The sequence below is a fragment of the Bombyx mandarina genome, chromosome 02 (assembly GCF_030267445.1).
Source record: "Bombyx mandarina strain Sakado chromosome 02, ASM3026744v2".
Taxonomy (NCBI): domain Eukaryota; kingdom Metazoa; phylum Arthropoda; class Insecta; order Lepidoptera; family Bombycidae; genus Bombyx; species Bombyx mandarina.
Window position 1 is genome coordinate 3,485,661 of NC_143209.1, and position 19,570 is coordinate 3,505,230.

At 41.5% G+C, this 19,570-nt stretch overlaps 2 protein-coding genes across 2 annotated transcripts; both read left to right on the top strand.

The window, feature by feature from the left end:
• The first annotated feature begins 4,606 nt into the window (after window positions 1–4,606).
• On the top strand, window positions 4,607–5,891 carry LOC149503397 (histone-lysine N-methyltransferase SETMAR-like). The gene is made up of 2 exons (XM_089735306.1): window positions 4,607–4,648; window positions 4,723–5,891. The coding sequence occupies exon 2, from the start codon at window positions 5,368–5,370 to the stop codon at window positions 5,824–5,826; it is 459 nt and encodes a 152-aa protein (XP_089591432.1). The 5' UTR covers window positions 4,607–4,648; window positions 4,723–5,367; the 3' UTR covers window positions 5,827–5,891.
• A 6,437-nt stretch (window positions 5,892–12,328) lies between these two features.
• On the top strand, window positions 12,329–19,114 carry LOC114242032 (androgen-dependent TFPI-regulating protein). The gene is made up of 4 exons (XM_028173052.2): window positions 12,329–12,630; window positions 14,653–14,796; window positions 15,327–15,547; window positions 18,415–19,114. The coding sequence occupies exons 1-4, from the start codon at window positions 12,481–12,483 to the stop codon at window positions 18,605–18,607; spliced, it is 708 nt and encodes a 235-aa protein (XP_028028853.2). The 5' UTR covers window positions 12,329–12,480; the 3' UTR covers window positions 18,608–19,114.
• The last annotated feature ends 456 nt before the right edge of the window (window positions 19,115–19,570 follow it).

Consider the following 19,570-nt stretch of genomic DNA (forward strand, 5'->3'; position numbering starts at 1 on the left):
TAAGTGAATCAACAAGATCCCGATATTATAAACTGACAGTGAGTGTCTGTGCGGTCGTCCATTATCCACGTGCAGACCCTTCCGGGCCTGAACTAAACAGAAGTTCGAAAAGTTTGGTGAGAGCAAACGGTGTAAAGCTCTCGCGAGCTTACACGTCCAACGCAACCTCATATCCAGCACCGACCTAACGGTGATATCACCCGGGTCATACTTACACCGAATCCAGCTGTCATATCCGGATTCCAGCGAAATCAAGTATGAAGCGTGTGGAACTATTCCTGTGAGTGAATCTATTTGATTTTACTTTTTTTTATTATTATTGATTAGATGGGTGGACGAGCTCACAGCCCACCTGTTGTTAAGTGGTTACTGAATCCCATAGAAATCTACAACGTAAATGCGGCACCCACTTTGAGATATAAGTTCTAAGGTCTCAGTATAGTTACGAGTATCGTGAAGAAGATATCCATTGTAATAGAAATTTTATATTTTATTCGTAATATTAAAACTTTTTTTTTTTTTTTCCTACCTAAACTGAGAGCCTTGAGAGGCTATGTCAGCGTAACCCTAACTTTAGTAGGTGAGCTCACGGGGCTCAACCTGACGATGTTGCTAACACGAACCCTAGCAAGAGCCGTGCTTCGCAGAATCTACCACCGGATCGGAAACGCGACCCACTGAGAAGATCCGGCGAGAAACTCAGTGGGCTGTGTCTGAGAGTTAATTTACTCGTCGAGCCCTTCGTCGCAAGCGACGGGTTCGACGAGAACGGTGACCGGTGCTTGAAGTACCTAAAAGCACCGTTAGTGGATCGGGAGTATCCGAGATGACGTGTTTTGGGCGACGTCGACTGCTTTCCATTCTGTCCGCAGGATCGGGAATGTAGTTACCGGCGGCCACGATGAGAGGGTTCTCGTGTCGTGCCGCTTTATCGAAGTGGCGCATGGACGCCGACTGCAGATACTTACTGATGGACTCTAAGTCCAGGTCGTCATGGAGGTCGACGTTCCTGACGAACCACGGGGCTCCGACGGCTATCCTGCAAAAACGGGATTGAATGACTTGGAATGATTTCAAGTGTATGCGGGCCGCGTGAGCGAACACTACACTTGCATAGGTCATGACGGGGCGTATGCAAGTTTTGTAGAGTGTCACCTTATTTCTAAGGGACATTTTACTTCGCCTACATATCATCGGGTAGAGACGTCCTAGAATGAAGGCGGCACGATCGCGTACCGTCTTGATGTGGGGGCGGAATGTCATCCTATTGTCGAGGGTGACGCCTAAATATTTGACCTTCGGGGCCCACGGTATGGGCTGGTCGAACATCGTGATCGGGCGAACGGCGGGGGCGGGGGTATTGACGCGCCTAGTCGGGAGGGGGATGCTCAGCGTGGTGTTCGGAGGGCGACCCCTTTTGAAGAGCACCGCTGTGCTTTTCGTGGAGTTGATGTCGATGCGCCACTTCCGGAACCACTGTCCCATGGTGGTAGCTGCGGTCTGAAGTCGTCGATGAAGCAACGCCTTCTTCCTACACGAGTAGTAGATGGCGGTGTCATCGGCGAAGAGCGCCAGATGGGTCTCCGGAGACCGGGGTATATCATTGATATACAAACTAAATAGTAACGGGGAGAGGGCGGAGCCTTGCGGGACTCCGGCTGTGACGTGACGGGGTCGGGAACGCGATCCCTCGACTCGATATCGGAACGAACGGTTCGACAAGTAGTCTCGTATGATGAGCACGAGTCTGTCTGGAACTCCCATGTTATACAGTTTGTATATCAAACCGTTGTGCCAGACTTTGTCGAACGCCTTCGCTATATCGAAGAAGAGGGCTCCTGTCGGAATGGGTTAATATTAAAACATTTGCCTATGATGAATTTATTTTATTGCTTAGATGGGTGGACGAGCTCACAGCCCACCTGATGTTAAGTGGTTACTGGAGCCCACAGACATCTACAACGCAAATGCGCCACCCACCTTGAGACATAAGTTCTAAGGTCTCAGTATAGTTACAACGGCTGCCCCGCCCTTCAAACCGAAACGCATCACTGCTTCACGGCAGAAATAGGCAGGGCGGTGGTACCTACCCGTGCGGACTCACAAGACGTCCTACCAGCAGTATTAAAATATTCAATTATTCAATTCGTAAACTTTAATTATTATATTGAAAGTTAATTGTACCAAGTTGTTCTAATCGGTAATATTTAGTACAAACATTACCCAGATATCCTCTTTGTTACCCCGTCTCTCGTTATCACAGAACTAGAGGTCCCGCAGTAGTCGAAATTCGACTATAATTAATTGGAATTGTAAGTTTGTACACTATTATGATTGTATTTTATACTTCTATAATCACAAATTTCGCCAAGAGTACACTATAAAAAATATTAACAAAGACAAACCATATTCTATTCTCAATTTGACAACAGACGTCAAGAACAAAAATTTGACAATAAATAGTGTGCATGCGTGTGTGCGTCAAATATATGGTATGTAGTGTGTGTAATGTTTTCTTTATTGATTTATTGTATCTTTTATGCATTATTTTAAAAAAATATTAGCATTGTGCACTTCTTCTCTATATTCTGTATAAGTGTGGAAAATTTCATACTCCTCCGTCCGCGCAATTTTCGTAAAAAGGGATACAGAGTTTTTGCTTCACGTATTAATATATAAATGAGACGCTATGAACATATCGTATTAAAATACAATTTTAAAATTCATAAAACCTTTTAGAGTTAGTCGGGATAAACTTACTGTTTTTTCGAGTTTTTTTTTTATTTCCCTTGTAAGCAGACGAGCTACTGCCCACCTGATGGTGATTACCATCGCCCATGGACTTCAGCAATGCCAGAAGCAGAGCCAAGCCGCTTCCAACCGCTTAATACTCTCCACAAGCCTCGTTTGAAGAAGGACATGTCATAGCGCTCGGGAAACACCGTGGAGGGGAGCTCATTCCAAAGCCGGATGGTACGTGGTAATAAAGATCTCTGGAAACGCACTGTGGATGACCGCAGTGGCTCCAGGTAGTATGGATGAACTCTCTTCCGATGGCGGGCGGTGCGATGGTAAATTTGTGACATTTGTGTGTTAAATTATGACAGTGCATTTTATTCAGTTTTTTTTTTATTGCTTAGATGAGTGGACGAGCTCACAGCCCACCTGGTGTTAAGTGGTTACTGGAGCCCATAGACATTCACAACGTAAATGCGCCACCCACCTTGAGATATAAGTTTTAAGGTCTCAGTATAGTTACAACGGCTGCTCCACCCTTCAAAGCGAAACGCATTACTACTTCACGGCAAAAATAGGCAGGGTGGTAGGTACCCACCCGCGCGGTCTCACAAGAGGTCCTACCACCAGTAAACAACAAGAAGATTTATATCTAAGATACATTCTCAACCAATTCGAACGCGGATAGTTGAAATAGCATGTTCTATAAAAAACTTTGGACTCCTGAGCCCTTAAAAGGATTCCATAAAACATAATTTGGTGGACGTACACATTACGCCCGCCTTCCTTACAGAATTACAAGATTATGAGCAAGGCAACGAAAAACCCGTCAGTCGTTCTTCCCTTAGAATAGAAACTTGTTTCATGTCTTTCACACATTTCCTTCCTAAACATCCTATTGACTGTTTAATAGGAAATGACATTCTCATGTTTGGGGATATAACGATAAAGGGAAGATCTTCCACCGAGCGGTTTGAGAGTGCTGATATTACTGGGTAAACCAGCGGTCCGAATGCTGTTGTTTGAAACTATTGGGATGTTCGGAAAGTAATTTCGTTTTTTTCTGGAAATGAACACATATATCGAGCTTTGAGAATAATCCCAGGCCTTTCAAGTGGTCATAAAGTATTAAATTTGATAAATTTAACCTCAATCCGACCTCACGTGTTGTTATTCGCCGGTTCGAATCAACTAATGCTTTTATCGCGTCTTTATCAGCTTCAACCGGCCTTCCCGAACGTGGTGCATCTTCGACATTAATATTGCCGGATCGAAATTTAGCGAACCAGTTCTGGCACTAGTGTACTCTCAACACACCTTCTTTATTCACATCGGTCAACTTCTTTCTGGCTTGAACAGTATTTTTACCCTTTCTGTAGTAAAACAGTAAGATATGTCGAAAATGCTGGTTATCGCTCGCTCTCCATATTTAAAAGGGCACCAATCAAAAACTACAGCGTAGAATTAACTGGCATTTGTCACACACAAGCCTTACTATATAAGCTCTCAAAGCATATAAAAACTATACGGCTTAAATGTGAAGTTGGGTGCAAAAAAATACAATTAAATCCTCTGTCAGGAAAAAACGAAATTACTTGAATAAAAAAATACTGATCTGAAGACAATATCCGAACAACCTATTAGAGTAATAAAAGGAATCCGTCCGACGGGGGACACATCAAAGGAAAAACAAAATTGTTATTTTTATTTTATTCCTAGCATTTTCATATTTATCTACCTTTTTAACCTTCTCTGGACTTCTACAAATAATTCAAGACCAAAATTAACTAAATCGGTCCAGCCGTTCTTGAGTTTTAGCGAGACTAACGAACAGCAATTCATTTATATATATTATATAGAAATATGAGGGCTGCACTAAAAGTATCGGGAATGGAATATTTCCACTGTTCCTGTCATATTAAAATTTTTTTAATTGAAAACTCCTTGGTTTTAAAAATCGAATACCATTTATTTATTTAAAAAAAGATCCTCGGTCTTGTCACGAGGTTTTGTCAAACTTGTTTAGTCGTTGAGAAAATGGAATTGACTCGAGAAAATTCAAGAGCGATGATTTATTATGACTTTCGAAGTGGTTTAACACAAAAACAGTGTGTTGACCGGATGATTTCTGCATTTGGTGATGAAGCCCCATCCAAAACCACAATTTATCGCTAGTTTGCTGAGTTTCAACATGCACGTGTCAAGCTCAGTGATGATCCCCGTCAAGGTCGTCCAAAAACTGCAGTCACCCAAGAAAACGTTGATGCTGTGCGTAAGCTGATTGAGGAAGATCGACATGTCACATACCGCGAAATTCAGGCAACTTTAGACATCGGCATGAGTCAAATACAAATAATCTTGCATGAACAATTAGGTGTAAAAAAATTGTTTTCCCGATGGATACCGCATTCGCTCTGTGAAGAGCAAAAAGCGGCTCGCGTTACTTGGTGCGTCAGAACTCTCGAAAGATTCCACGCAGGATCCTCAAATGCTGTATACAACATTGTATCAGGTGACGAATCCTGGATATACGCGTACGAACCCGAAACAAAAAACCAGTCACGAGTTTGGGTGTTCGAAAATGAGTTGAAGCCAACAAAAATTGTTCGTTCACGGAGTGTTGCAAAATAAATGGTGGCCACGTTTGTCTCCAAAACCGGCCATGTTACGACTATTCCTCTTGAGGGACAAAGAACGGTTAATGCTGAATGGTATGCTAGCATTTGTTTGCCACAGGTCGTTTCTGAACTCCGTAAAGAGAACTGCAACCGCCGCATCATCCTCCATCACGACAATGCGAGTTCTCACACCGCGCACAGAACAAAAGAGTTTTTAGAGCAAGAAAACATAGAATTATTAGACCATCCACCGTACAGCCCCGACCTAAGCCCTAATGATTTCTATACTTTCCCTAAAATAAAGAATAAATTGCGTGGACAGAGATTTTCATCACCTGAAGAAGCTGTGGACGCCTACAAAACGGCCATTTTGGAGACCCCAACTTCCGAATGGAATGGTTGCTTCAATGATTGGTTCCATCGTATGGAAAAATGTGTCAAATTTCGCGGAGAATACTTCGAAAAGCAATAAATACATTTTTAAATAGTAATGTTGTGTCACTTCGTTAATTCCCGAAATTTTCAGTGCCGCCTAGGTATGCAATCTTGAAATTGTCGTTAGCGAGATTCAGGCATCTGTCAAATAACTTGTATTCTATTATGGCTACAACCACACTTGCAATATGCTATATGGTATACTGCGCAGAAACTGTTCATTTTTATTAATACGCTTTTATTAGCTTCAGACGTATGTATTTTTGTAACGGAATCTATGAACATGATTTTGACCCCCTTCAAAACGTCGGATTAAATCGAAATTTGGTATACTTGAATTGATGATATTAAATTGAAATACAACCAAAAAAAATTAAAAATAAATAATAGTTTGAAAAAAACTAACAAATTACGCTTTTATAGAAAATCCAACTAAAAATATAGAAAATAAATTTTAATAAATTTGAATTAAAAATAGTGTATGACAAAATGATTTCATTGTAAAAAAGCATGCCCCTACTGTTGCTGACGTTATGAGCGTCGGCGACCGCTTTCTGTCACATTACCGATCCTGCGGACAGAATGGTAAGCAGTCGACGTCGCCCCAAACACGTCATTTCGGATCCTCCCGATCCACTAACGGTGCTTTTAGGTACCTCAAGCACCGGTCATCGTTCTCGTCGAACCCGTCGCTTGTGACGAAGGGCTTGACGAGTAAATTAACCCTCAGACATGCCGGGTTTCTTGCTGCTGAGTTTCTTGCCGGATCGTCTCAGTGGGTCGCGTTTCCGATTCGGTGGTAGATTCTAAGAAGCACGGCTCTTGCTAGAATTCGTGTTAGCAACGTCATCAGGTTTGAGCGCCGCGAGCTCACCTACTAGTAAAGGTTACGCTGAAATAGCCTCTCAAGGCTCTCAGCTAGGTAGGATTAAAAAAACTTGCTGTCAGGTGGGATCCGGTTTCTGACCTCGGAGGGGATCGGACGTCGGGTGTAAGAGTGCAGGGGAGTCGTTTAGTGGGTGGGCCCTAAAATCCTTGGGCCCGCGGTCTGCTCACAACACCATGCAGATCGTTGAGTCTCACATACCCCGCGCACCCCTTTTGCGCGGGGACCTCGTAGGAGGTTCGACCCTCTACCCGAAAAAAATGTATGCTCGTCTGCCCACAAAGACAACAAAAAACACCTTGAGTCTTAAACTAGTTTGTAATAAACAGAAATGTTAATTAGTAAAACTAAACAAATAAGGGCAAGGCCGTTTTAAATTGACCTCTTCCATGAACGAAAATGGGAGATCGCTAAGGTCATTTGCCATTAGCGTTTCGTTTTATTTTCCGAATCTCTCGATTAATATAGAAACAAAACTGACTGGCCAAATTGTTTTAGGACCAAAAACAAACGCGAATCTATTTGCCCACACAAAAAAATTACACACCGCTGGGGCGATTACAAAAACAAAAATCTTTTTATTCAAATTGACAGGAGATTGGTCTTCTCCAGATACATTTACATTCCGACAAAGAATAATTAAATTTAATTAAATCAAGACCATTACATGTAAGAAAAAAATAAATAAATAAAGCGGTAGATGATCTTACTGGTCATAGGAGAGGACTTGTCCGAAGCGTCCTGGAAGGTTATGCTTGACTTCTACGAGTCCACCATATCGCAGAAGAAGGTGGCGGAACGAGAGAGGGAGAGCTCTTCCCTTTCCGCACCGATCCGGCGCCGTCGAGCCAAAGGCCGGAGGAGGGAATACGCCCGTACGTCCCGCCCCTGTAGATGACGGCTTCCCCTCGGTGAAGGCCACGGGGCGACCTGAGGGGGTCGAGGCCGCGCGGCGCGCTACCAGTACTCTAGCCCTCTGCCAAGGATTAATATCATCGAGATAAAAAAGCGCAACCCCGCATTCCGGGACACCAGCAGCACCGTCTGGGCAGCGAGAAGGCTCTGTCGGCCGGGCGTCCTAGGGGTGAGCTGCGCCGTCTGGTTATAGTGTTGACCACGGTTACCCCCTTACCTAATCCGGGTTCTGACCTCGGAGGGGATCGGACGCTTGGGCGAAGAGTGTAGGGGAGTCGTTTAGTGGGTAGAGTCCTGAAAACATCCTTGGTCCCGCGTGTAAAAAAAAGGTATTCTTACTGGACACTGAAGCTTGAAACTAAACACCATCTAGTAGTAAGCACCTATCTTACCTCATAATGACTTTATGAATTGGTTATAAATTATTTTTAAAATATTCATTTCTGTTTTCTTCTAATTGGCTGCAAGGAATTTGAATGTACCTAATAGCACGCTTACAATATCATTATCTCTGTTACAATAGGGCCAATGAGTTTCTCGCCGGATCTTCTCGGTGGGTTGCGATTCCCATCCGGTGATAGATTCAGCGAAGCACTGGTCATGCTAGGGCTAGTATAAGAAAATTCGCCAGGCTGAGTCCCGTGAGCTTCGCCTTCACCTTCGGGGAACCTGGTATAACCCCTCAAGGCTACCAGGATAGGTAGACAACAACAAAATATAGACTGTTTCAGTATACCTGCAATCCAGTAATTATTTAAAACAGAATGAAGGCTGATACTGGACGTAGGACCTCTTGTGAGTCCGCACGGGTAGGTACCACCACTCCGCCTATTTCTGCCGTGAAGAAGTAATGCGTTTCGGTTTGAAGGGTGGGGCAGCCGTTGTAACTATACTGAGACCTTAGAACTGATATCTCAAGGTGGATGGCGCATTTACGTCGTAGATGTCTATGGCTCCAGTAACTACTTAACACCAGGTGGGCTGTGAGCTCGTCCAGCCATCTAAGCAAAAACAAAAAAAAAAGATTTGAACTTACCAACGTTACATAAAGAAAAATTTCCGTCATAGAATATAAATAAAACGCAATTCTTATTATAGAATGGACTAAATCGTTTTTTGCGTATCTTTTTTACAAGGTTACTAGCGGCTATGAAAAAACCCTTCACAATGCGACTTCCGCTTGCCGTCTTGAGACATGAGGTCTGGGTCTCAAATGTACAAACGACTGTTCCGACCCTTCAAAGCGGGTCGTACGACTGCTTCGCGATAGAATTAAACAGGGTGGTTGTCGGACCTCGTAACTAACAAATAACAAAACACAAACAAAAAAAAAACGATTAAATCGCAAACCAAAATAACAATGAAGTTCTTCTATTTTTTTTTATTCCTTTAAATAGGACGTTAGAGCGAAGTAATGAATTTTTTTTTTTTTTGTGAATTTGAAATTACTGGTTGCCGAGAGGCCTTTTCTGTTTCATCAGGGCCGGTTGGCGTGCGAAGGCTGAGCCAGGAGGGGTGGGATTTGCTAACAGCTCTCCGAGCGCCTCTAAAATAGACCTAACAACTCAAGAGCAGCTGCTTCGCGATTGAATCTACTACCGGATCGGAATCGCAACCCGCTGAGAAGATCCGGCGAGAAACTCAGCGGGCTGATGTTTAGGTTAGATTGCACGTCGAACTCTTTGCCGAGTTTGACGAGTACGGTTACCGGGGTCCCTAAGCCTGCTCCTAGTGCTAGAGCTAATGGCGTCTAATTCAAGCGTTATTATCTGATGGGTCTGATGGATTATATATTGGGTCTGATGAACCCGTAAGGACGTGTCGTAAGGCTCCTACGTAATCAGGATTCGGGGAGTACTCAGCGGCGACAACGATACGCATGGCCTTATCGACGTACCGTTCCGACGCTGACTTCATGTGTTTCCGGATTAATTCGAGGCCCAGGTCGTCGTGCAGGTCAACGTTCCTCATGAAGCACGGAGCTCCGGCGGCTAACCTGCAAAATCTGGATTGTAGGGATTGGAGAGTGTCTATGTGTGTGTAGCCCGTGTGAGCGAACACCACATTCGCGTAAGTCATGACGGGCCTTATGCAAGTTTTGTAAACAAGACAGCTTACAGATTATGGGGTTATCTGCCGAGAATAAACGCGGCACGCTCGCGGACGGTTGCATCCAGGGTGACTCTAAAGTACTTGACCTTCCTGGCCCAGAGCTGAGACATGGGTTTGGCCGAAGAGGGTGATCGGGGTTGTGATATATCTCCTCCTAATGCGGAAGGAAATACGCGTTGAGTTAGAAAAAAAAAATATTTAATTTAATAACGCCCATACAAATAGTATATCACCAATTTATTTGACTCCTAATCAAGATATCGCATTAAAAGTGTACAATTTCCAAAAATATTCGAAATTGAATTAATATGCGTAAACATTTGGTATCACCAGTATTTTTCTCAGAAAAACTGTCAAAAGAGCGTAGTTTAGTTTTTTTTTTTTTTTTAGTTTACCTATGTTTGACTACTATTAACAAAATTAATAAATAATCGTATCTTACATTAAAAGACAGATAATGTTACTGTTCAAAACTAAAAGATATAAGTTGCAAATATAATCAATACAAAAAATATCACATGCTAAACCTTTAAAACACTCTCCTGTAAAATTAGTAAGAATTTTTTTTTTATTGCCCTTGTAGGCAGAAGAGCATACGGCCCACCTGATGGTGAGTGGTTACCGCCGCCCATGGACTTCAGCAATGCCAGGGGCAGAGCCAAGCCGCTGCCTACCGCTTAATACTCTCCACAAGCCTCGTTTGAAGAAGGACATGTCATAGCGCTCGGGAAACACCGTGGAAGGGAGCTCATTCCATAGCCGGATGGTACGTGCCAAAAAAGATCTCTGGAAACGCACTGTGGATGACCGCAGTGGCTCCAGGTAGTATGGATGAACTCTACTCCGGTGGCGGGCGGTGCGATGGTAAAAATGAGATGCCGGTATCATCTCGAACAGTTTTGAGATTACACAGTTTTAATGCGAGAAGACGATATTATATCAAAATAAATAACCAATTTACGTTTTTGCTACATTGAATGTATTCAATTAAATGAATTCTTAATAAGTTGTCATTAAAATTGCACACCTATGTTTTTAATCTATGTCAGCCACAAGTTAAATTGATAAATCATTTGCATTAAAAAAATACAATATATATTTTGTTTGTCGAGTCGTGCTAACGTGTGTTTTGAACTAATTAACAAACATGGAATTTAAATCTTTGAGCCATTATAGGTGAGATTAATAATATATATTTTATCTGTCGACTATTAATAATTGCATTTTGTCAAATTTACACAATGATATGACTATAGACACAATACTATCAGACTGACCTCTTTAAATAATAAGCTCCATTTTAAAATTAATGTCGAATTCTTAACAACAATTGGCGCCAAAACTAGAAAATGTGCTTTAACAAACACGGTATTGAAATCTTTGAGCTATTTATTATGGTAAAATTAATAACATATTTATCTGTCCACTATTAATAATTGCATTTTGTGAAATTTACATAACGATATGTAGATACAATGCTATAGTCAAACTGACCTCTCTAAATTAGCAAGGTCTATTTTCAAACTATTGTCGAATTCTTAACAACGATTGGCGCCAAAAGTAGAAAATGTGTTTTAAATAAAATAACACACATGGTATTGAAATCTTTAAACTATTTATTATAGTTGAAATTAATAATATATTTATCTGTCCACTATTAATAATTGCATTTTGTGAAATTTACACAACAAGAGGTCCGAGGTCTGAAGTAGTCGAAATTCGAATATAATTAATTGGAATTGTAAGTTTGTACACTATTATGATTGTATTATATACTTCTATAATCACAAATTTCACCAAGACTACACTATAAAAAATATTAACAAAGACAAACCATATTCTATTCTCAATTTGACAACAGACGTCAAGAACAAAAGTTTGACAATAAATAGTATGCATGCGTGTGTGCGTCAAATACATGGTACGTAGTGTGTGTAGTGTTTTCTTTATTGATTTAATGTATCTTTTGTGCATTATTTTAAAAAAATATTAGCATTGTGCACTTCTTCTCTATATTCTCTATAAGTGTGGAAAATTTCATACTCCTCCGTCCGCGCGATTTTCGTAAAAAGGGATGATACAAAGTTTTTGCTTCACGTATTAATATATAGATGATATGACACAATACTATCAGTCTAACCTCTTTAAATTAAGAACGATTGGCGCCAAAAGTAGAAAAAGCGACGAAGTAATATTGCTTGTTTTTTTTTTTTTTTTGTAATTCGCGTTTACAATTTTAGCGTGCTACGGAATGTTTTTTTATGTCTCTTTTTATTTATTTATTTAAAAGTATTTAACTATTTTATGGAGTTATAATTAAAGCTAATTTTAGCGCCTTGTTTCAGATCTTGCAGGTAATATGGTATTTTTTTTATGAATTCCGAATTAATTCATATTCGAATACATAATCTATCTCTATATATAAAAATGAATTGCTGTTCGTTAGTCACGATATAACTCGAGAACGGCTGGACCAATTTGGCTAATTTTTGTCTTGAATTATTTGTGGAAGTCCAGAGAAGGTTTAAAAGGTAGATAAATATGAAAATGCTCGGAATTAAATAAAAATAACAATTTTGTTTTTTCTTTGACGTGTCCCCCATCGGACGGATTCCTTTTGTTTGTTTTAAGTTTATTTTATACAAAAGCTTAAGACCTTTATTTATCGATTGAGGCACAACGAAGTCTGCCGGGTCAGCTAGTATAGGACATGAATTGCGCTATTGAACAATTACGTCACTGTGCTACCACTGTTCCAGTATACCGAGTCACGTGCTGATGCGAATGTTCGGGTACTTGGCGACGATGACGGTGCAAGGCGTGAACGGGCTCATCATGCTGAGCAGCTTCCGTGGAGACGCGATGAGAGACACGAAAGTACTACTCTACTACAACAACCAGACCAGGTTCATAAGCTGCTGGACCTTTGTAAGTTCAAAGTTCGAGCTCGCGTTCCGCGGCGCCGATTATTAAGTATACAGTAACAGCCTTGTTCGGACTGGGCGAGTATTTTAGTCAAGTACCGAATAATTTAGTGACTAAACTACTCGCTACTCGCCCGAAAAAATAGAACAAAAATCAGGGACGTCTTTAACTAGGCTGGGGCCCTTGGGCACACAAGAATTTGAGGCCCTTTTGGAAAGTAAAAAAAGCGAATTAAATTTTTTTTTATTGCTTAGTTGGGTGAACGAGCTCACAGCCCACCTGGTGTTAAGTGGTTGCTGGAGCCCATGGACATCTAGAACGTAAATGCGCCACCCACCTTAAACATTTTTTTTACTGAGTATGACCATTTATTATAGGTAATCAAATACAGTATGATATAATAATATTAATTATATTAGAATGCTGCTGGTTTTTTGGTTACGATTACGATAACGGTTTCTTTCGGGATTTCTGTTGAGCAAAATATTCCATTATATCTTTAAAGTAAATTTTTTGAAGGATATCACTTTCTATGCCCATAATTGACAAATTACTCAGCCGTTCTTGTAACATTGTTGTTCGCAATTCATTTTTTATTCTCTTAAGCTGCGAAAATGACCGCTCTCGACTACAATTGGTAATCAAATTATCGGTCCTTCGGGGCCCCCTGAGAATGGGGGCCCTGGGCACGGGCTCCGTGTGGCCCTTATGGTAATGACGGTATTGACAAAAATGAATTGCCTTGACTAAATTATTTATTACTAACCTACTCGACTAAATTTTTGGTGCTCAGACACATTTAGCTACTAAATTACTCGGTACACGACTGAAATACTCGCCTAGTCCGAACAAGGCTTAAAACCTCCTGATTCGCGATTCCTCCATTCGCGTCGCGGATTAAAAAAATGCAACCCAATTTTTTTTATTGCTTAGATTGGTGGACGAGCTCACAGCCCATCTGTTTTTAACCACCGACCGTGAGTTGTGAGTTCTAAAGTCTCAGTATAGTTACAGCAGCTAAGCCCCACCCTTTAAACCGAAACGCATTACTGCTTCACGGCAGAAATAGGAAGGGTGATGGTATCTACCCGTGCAGACTCACAAGACGTCCTACGACCAGTAATTACGCAAATTATAATTTTGCGGGTTGATTTTTATTAAACGATGTTATTCCTTCACCGTGGAAGTCAATCGTGAACTTTTGTCAAGTACGTATTTCATTAGAAAAATTGGTACCCGCCTGCGGGATTCGAACACTGTTGCATCGCTCGATACGAATGCATCGGACGTCTTATCCTTTAGGCCACGACGACTACCTAACCTATACATCTTATTCGGTTATCGCGTGAACTACCTCTAGATACAATTAAAAGAAGTTCAATCTAGCTTTTATTACGTTCAAAGATTCAAAAACTTTACATTTTGGGTTTGTCTGTCATCCGTGACCGTAGATACAGTAATTTATTTTTAAATAATTTAATTTTATCTATACTAATATTATAAAGCTGAAGAGTTTGTTTGTTTGAAAGCGCTAATCTCAGGAACTACTTACTACTGGTCCGGTTTGAAAAATTCTTTCAGTGTTAGATAGCCCATTTATCGAGGAAGGCTATAGGCTATATAACGTCACGTTAAGACCAATACAAGCGGAGCACCAATAAAGAATGTTTCAAAATCGGGATTATTTTTACCTTTTGAGAGCTTCCGCTGCGTGCGCTGTAGAAACGGTTAAAGTTTCGCTAAAAGAATGTATGACAGAATTGTTCCCCTTTAAAAGATCTAAAAAAAAGTCCGTGACAGCATATGTCCATATGTTAAAGTTAGCTCACTATAACGTTTTTTATGCTAACCAAATTTGTTCTAAAATTATTTGTGAACTATTCCAAGCGGACGAAGTCGCGGGCAAAAGCTAGTAATAAATAAGACAACTTTTACTTCAAGCAAGCGAAGAAGTCAATTGTGATTGTCGTAGTAATGAAATTCATTTTTATAACTTATATACATATATATATATGTCGTTTTCAGGTGTTTCAGATTGTATACGCGGCTATTGCACTAGCCTCCGATGTCGTTACATTTAAGAAAGATAAAAAACACATCGAACATTTGCAAAGATTAGTGACGATCCGAGATGTATTCTTCAGCAGTATCATCGTACCGTATTCATTGGTGAGTCTTTTATTTATGTAGTTAGTCTTGTAGTATCTGTTCTCCGAAGATGTACTCTCTATATGTTCGGTGAAGCTCTGTGCTTAGTGCGAGTTTTTTAACGTGCTCGATAGCGTAAAAGTTAACTCAATTTTGTATGCAGTTGGAACAGCGCCCCTAGCGGCAAACGCAGGCAAACGATCCCATTCCATACAAATATAAGTTAACTTTAACGCTATCGAGAACGTTAAAAAGCTCACACTAAGCACACAGGTTCTCGATTTTTTTTTATTGCTTAGATGGGAGGACGAGCTCCCAGCCTACCTTGTGTTAAGTGGTTACTGGAGCCCATAAACATCTACAACGTAAATGCGCCACCCACCTTGAGATACAAGTTCTAAGGTCTCAAGTATAGTTACAGCGGCTGCCACACCCTTCTAACGCATTACTGCTTCACGGCAGAAATAGGCGGGGTGGTGGTACCTACCCGTGCGGACTCACAAGACGTCCTACCGCTAGTAAAAATTCGATTCCTCACCCTCTGCTCGTAGGTCGTCTCAACCGAATTCTGGGCGATATACCTGTACGATCGGAATTTGATATTGCCCAGTTTCATGAATAAAATCATCAGTCCGTTGTCGAACCACATCGTTCACACGTGCGTGGTGCCGACCGTGCTCTTCGAGATGGCGCTGAGACCTCGAAAGACCCCGAAGTCCCACAAGTGGAACCTCTCTGTATTGGCGGTCGTCACGCTCGTCTATTTGTGTGTGTGAGTATGATTTTTCGTAGTTAAGGTCTGTGACGTCACCAATTTTTTCCCTACCCGTGTGCTTAGTGCGAGTTTTTTAATGTTCTCGATAGCGTAAGCGCGATATTATGTGCCGAGAAGGAAAACATACAGCATTGCAGGAAGTTCTTCCTGGTGAAGACTACGAAGATCAAAGATGGCTGCGCTTCCTATATACCGGTCAGCGTCCTCGTCGAACCCGTCGCTTGCGACGAAGGGCTCGACGAGCGAACTAACCCATAGACACAGCCCACTGAGTTTCTCGCCGGATCTTCTCAGTGGGTCGCGTTTCCGATCCGGTGGTAGATTCTGCGAAGCACTGCTCTTGCTAAGGTCAGTGTTAGCAACTCTCCGGTTGAGCCCTACGAGCTCACCTACAAACGTTAGGCCGAAGCTGTTTTTTTTTTTTTTTTCCTATCTAAGCTGATAGCCCTAGTGGCTATTTCAGCGTAACCCTAACTTTAGTAGGTGAGCTCACGGGGCTCAAACCTGATGACGTTGCTACCACGAACCCTAGCAAGAGCCGTGCTTCGCAGAACCTACCACCGGATCGGAAACGCGACCCACTTAGAAGATCCGGCGAGAAACTCAGTGAGCTGTGTCTGAGAGTTAATTTACTCGTCGAACCCGTCGCTTGCGACGAAGGGCTCGACGAGTAAACGGTGACCGGTGCTTGAAGTACCTAAAAGCACCGTTAGTGGATCGGGAGGATCCGAGATGACGTGTTTTGGGCGACGTCGACTGCTTTCCATTCTGTCCGCAGGATCGGGAATGTAGTTACCGGCGGCCCCGATGAGAGGGTTCTCGTGTCGTGCCGCTTTATCGAAGTGGCGCATCGACGCCGACTGTAGATACTTACTGATGGACTCTAAGTCCAGGTCGTCATGGAGGTCGACGTTCCTGACGAACCACGGGTCTCCGACGGCTATCCTGCAAAAACGGGATTGAATAATTTGGAATGACTTTAAGTGAGTGCGGGCCGCGTGAGCGAACACTACACTTGCATAGGTCATGACGGGGCGTATGCAAGTTTTGTAGAGTGTCACCTTATTTCTAAGGGACATTTTACTTCGCCTACATATCATCGGGTAGAGACGTCCTAGAATGAAGGCGGCACGGTCGCGTACCGTCTTAATGTGAGGGCGGAATGTCATCCTACTGTCGAGGGTGACGCCTAAATATTTGACCTTCGGGGCCCACGGTATGGGCTGGTCGAACATCGTGATTGGGCGAATGGCGGGGGCGGAGGTGTTGACGCGCCTAGTCGGGAGGGGGATGCTCAGCGTGGTGTTCGGAGGGCGACCCCTTTTGAAGAGCACCGCTGTGCTTTTCGTGGGGTTGATGTCGATGCGCCACTTCCGGAACCACTGTCCCATGGTGGTAGCTGCGGTCTGAAGTCGTCGATAAAGCAACGCCTTCTTCCTACACGAGTAGTAGATGGCGGTGTCATCGGCGAAGAGCGCCAGATGGGTCTCCGGAGACCGGGGGCCGAAGCTGAAATAGCCTCTCAAGGCTATCAGCACAGGTAGGAAAAAAAAAAAAAAATCCTATATACTTGCTGATAGCATCTGGCGGCTAAAGATGGAACTAAATTTACTGTCTAAGGTTGGGCATAGACAAGGAATTTAAGCTAAGTACACATGGAGCTAGCACGTTTGCGTACGTTTGCCGCTAGGGGCGCTGTTCTAACTCCATACAAATTTGAGTTAACTTTTACGCTATCGAAAACGTTAAAAAACTCACACTAAACACACTGCGCTGATAGCCGTTTAAACAAATACTCAACGGACTTACTTGTCAGTCACTTGTCAAGTAAATCGAACGGATTTTCACAGCGTATTCGGCTGCAGTGAGTGGCGAATAGTATAGCTGTGTCTCGTTCACACTTTAGACAATTTCGATAGGGCTGGCACTATTTAGTTGTTAGGTAGGTACTAGGTACGTGACTTTAGATAATTCAACTTTTTAATATCTTTAATATGTTACAAAACCTTGATGACTAAATTAAACTATTTAATATTCTTAAACAATAATAATAAAAGTAATTTTCAGTTCAACAAAGTTAAATCTAATACAACTCAACAAAAGTATTGTGACATCCCAGATTTGTCCCTGTTCTAACTCTAGTCTCTATTCCCCCCGATCTACCGTACTTAACAAATGTTCAGTAATGCATTCCACTATTTATGAATAACAATCTATACTAATATATAAATCTTCAGTGGTTTTTACGGATGTTCCGTTATAACTACTGAGCCGTGCATCCGATTGACTTGAAACTTGGTATCCATGTAGAAAATACACGTACTTAATGGATAGGCTTATATATAAATGAATGTTGGACTCCCTACACCAGTTGCGGGGGCGTTAATGATGAGAATCTTTGTGGGGGTGAGAAATAATAATGCTATTTTTAAATGCCCAGCGAAGCCGACGGGTACAGCTACTACCTAATAAAAATGAAAACTTCGAAAATTATTGTTTGATATGGGTATATCGACATAATTATTTCAGTGCGCCCCTTAGGACACCGGTGACCCTAACCCATGCATCAGCCCACTGAGTTTCTCGCCGGATCTTCTCAGTGGGTCGCGATTCCGATCCGGTAGTAGATTCATTCGCGAAGCAATTGGTCTTGAGTTGTTAGGTCTCCTTCGGAGGCGCTCGGGCAGTTGTTAGCAAATCCCACCCCTCCTGGCTGAGCCTTTGCTCGCCCACCTGTCCTGGTGAAGCTGGAAAGGCCTCCGGGCCACGAGTAATCTTTCAATCATAAAAAAAAAACACCGGTGACCTTACATGGCACTGGCAGTTAACGTGTTAATGTACAACCTGTGTTATTTTAATTTCAGATTACTATACTCATATTACGAAGGCGGAAAATGGCCTTATCCAATATTAACCTACCTCCAAGGAACAATTTATTTTAAAATTTTCGTTATCGGAACATTACTATCGCTACCAGCGTGGTATTACATGCAATGGTGTATCACGAAGATAATTTGGCGGGAGGATTGCTTAGAAAAAGAAAAAAATACACTTTAGATTGTGTCCTGAAAGCGACATCTAGTCAATAATAAAATCAACTTTTACTAATTTAAACCGAGATTAGTTTCGTTTCAAACGTGAACGATAGATGGCGCTGTCATTAATTATTTCAGATCTTAAAATTGAAATCTGAAAGCTTAGCAATATCAATCCGCATAAATGTAATTTAAAAACTACAGGAACAGGCTTGAATAAAAAGCCGAACTTAACTAAGCCTTAATTAGTATTTTCCTCAGAATTCAGTAGTAAAATTCTAGTTATTTTGATGAAATCAAAACTGAAATATTCATAACATCTTCAACAATCACAATGGTCTTATAGTTTTGGGAAGAGATTTCTTGTAACGCCATCTCGTGAAGTTTGTTGGTACTACAAAACAAAAATATGTCCCTGTAACAATGCAAGTATCTAAAATATTTAGGTACTAGATGGCATTATTCTAAACTTTGTGTACCAAGCATTTTATAATATTTTTGCGTAAAATCGTGTTTTTATTAAAAACCTGTTACATAGATAGGTACGACTTAAAGAAAAAACTTGTCCTACTATAAACTGTATGTATTCTAGTCGTTTCCCAGATGCAATTTATTTTAATAACATCCATAAAAGTAGCATGTTTAGTTGTAGTTTTCTAGAAAAATCTCAATAATGTAAATAATCTCTTATATAAAAATGAATTGCTGTTCGTTAGTCTCGCTAAAACTCTAGAACGGCTGAACCGATTTGGCTAATTTCGGTCTTGAATAATTTGCGGAAGTCCAGAGAAGGTTTAAAAGGTAGATAAATATGAAAATTCTCGAAATTAAATAAAAATAACAATTTTGTTTTCCCATTGATATCCCCCCGTCAGACGGATTCCTTTTGTTTGTGTCTTTTATTTATCGATTAAGGCACTACGAAGTCTGCCGGGTCAGCTAGTATTATAACTAAAATAACGAGTTAAGCACGCTTTTGTGCTAT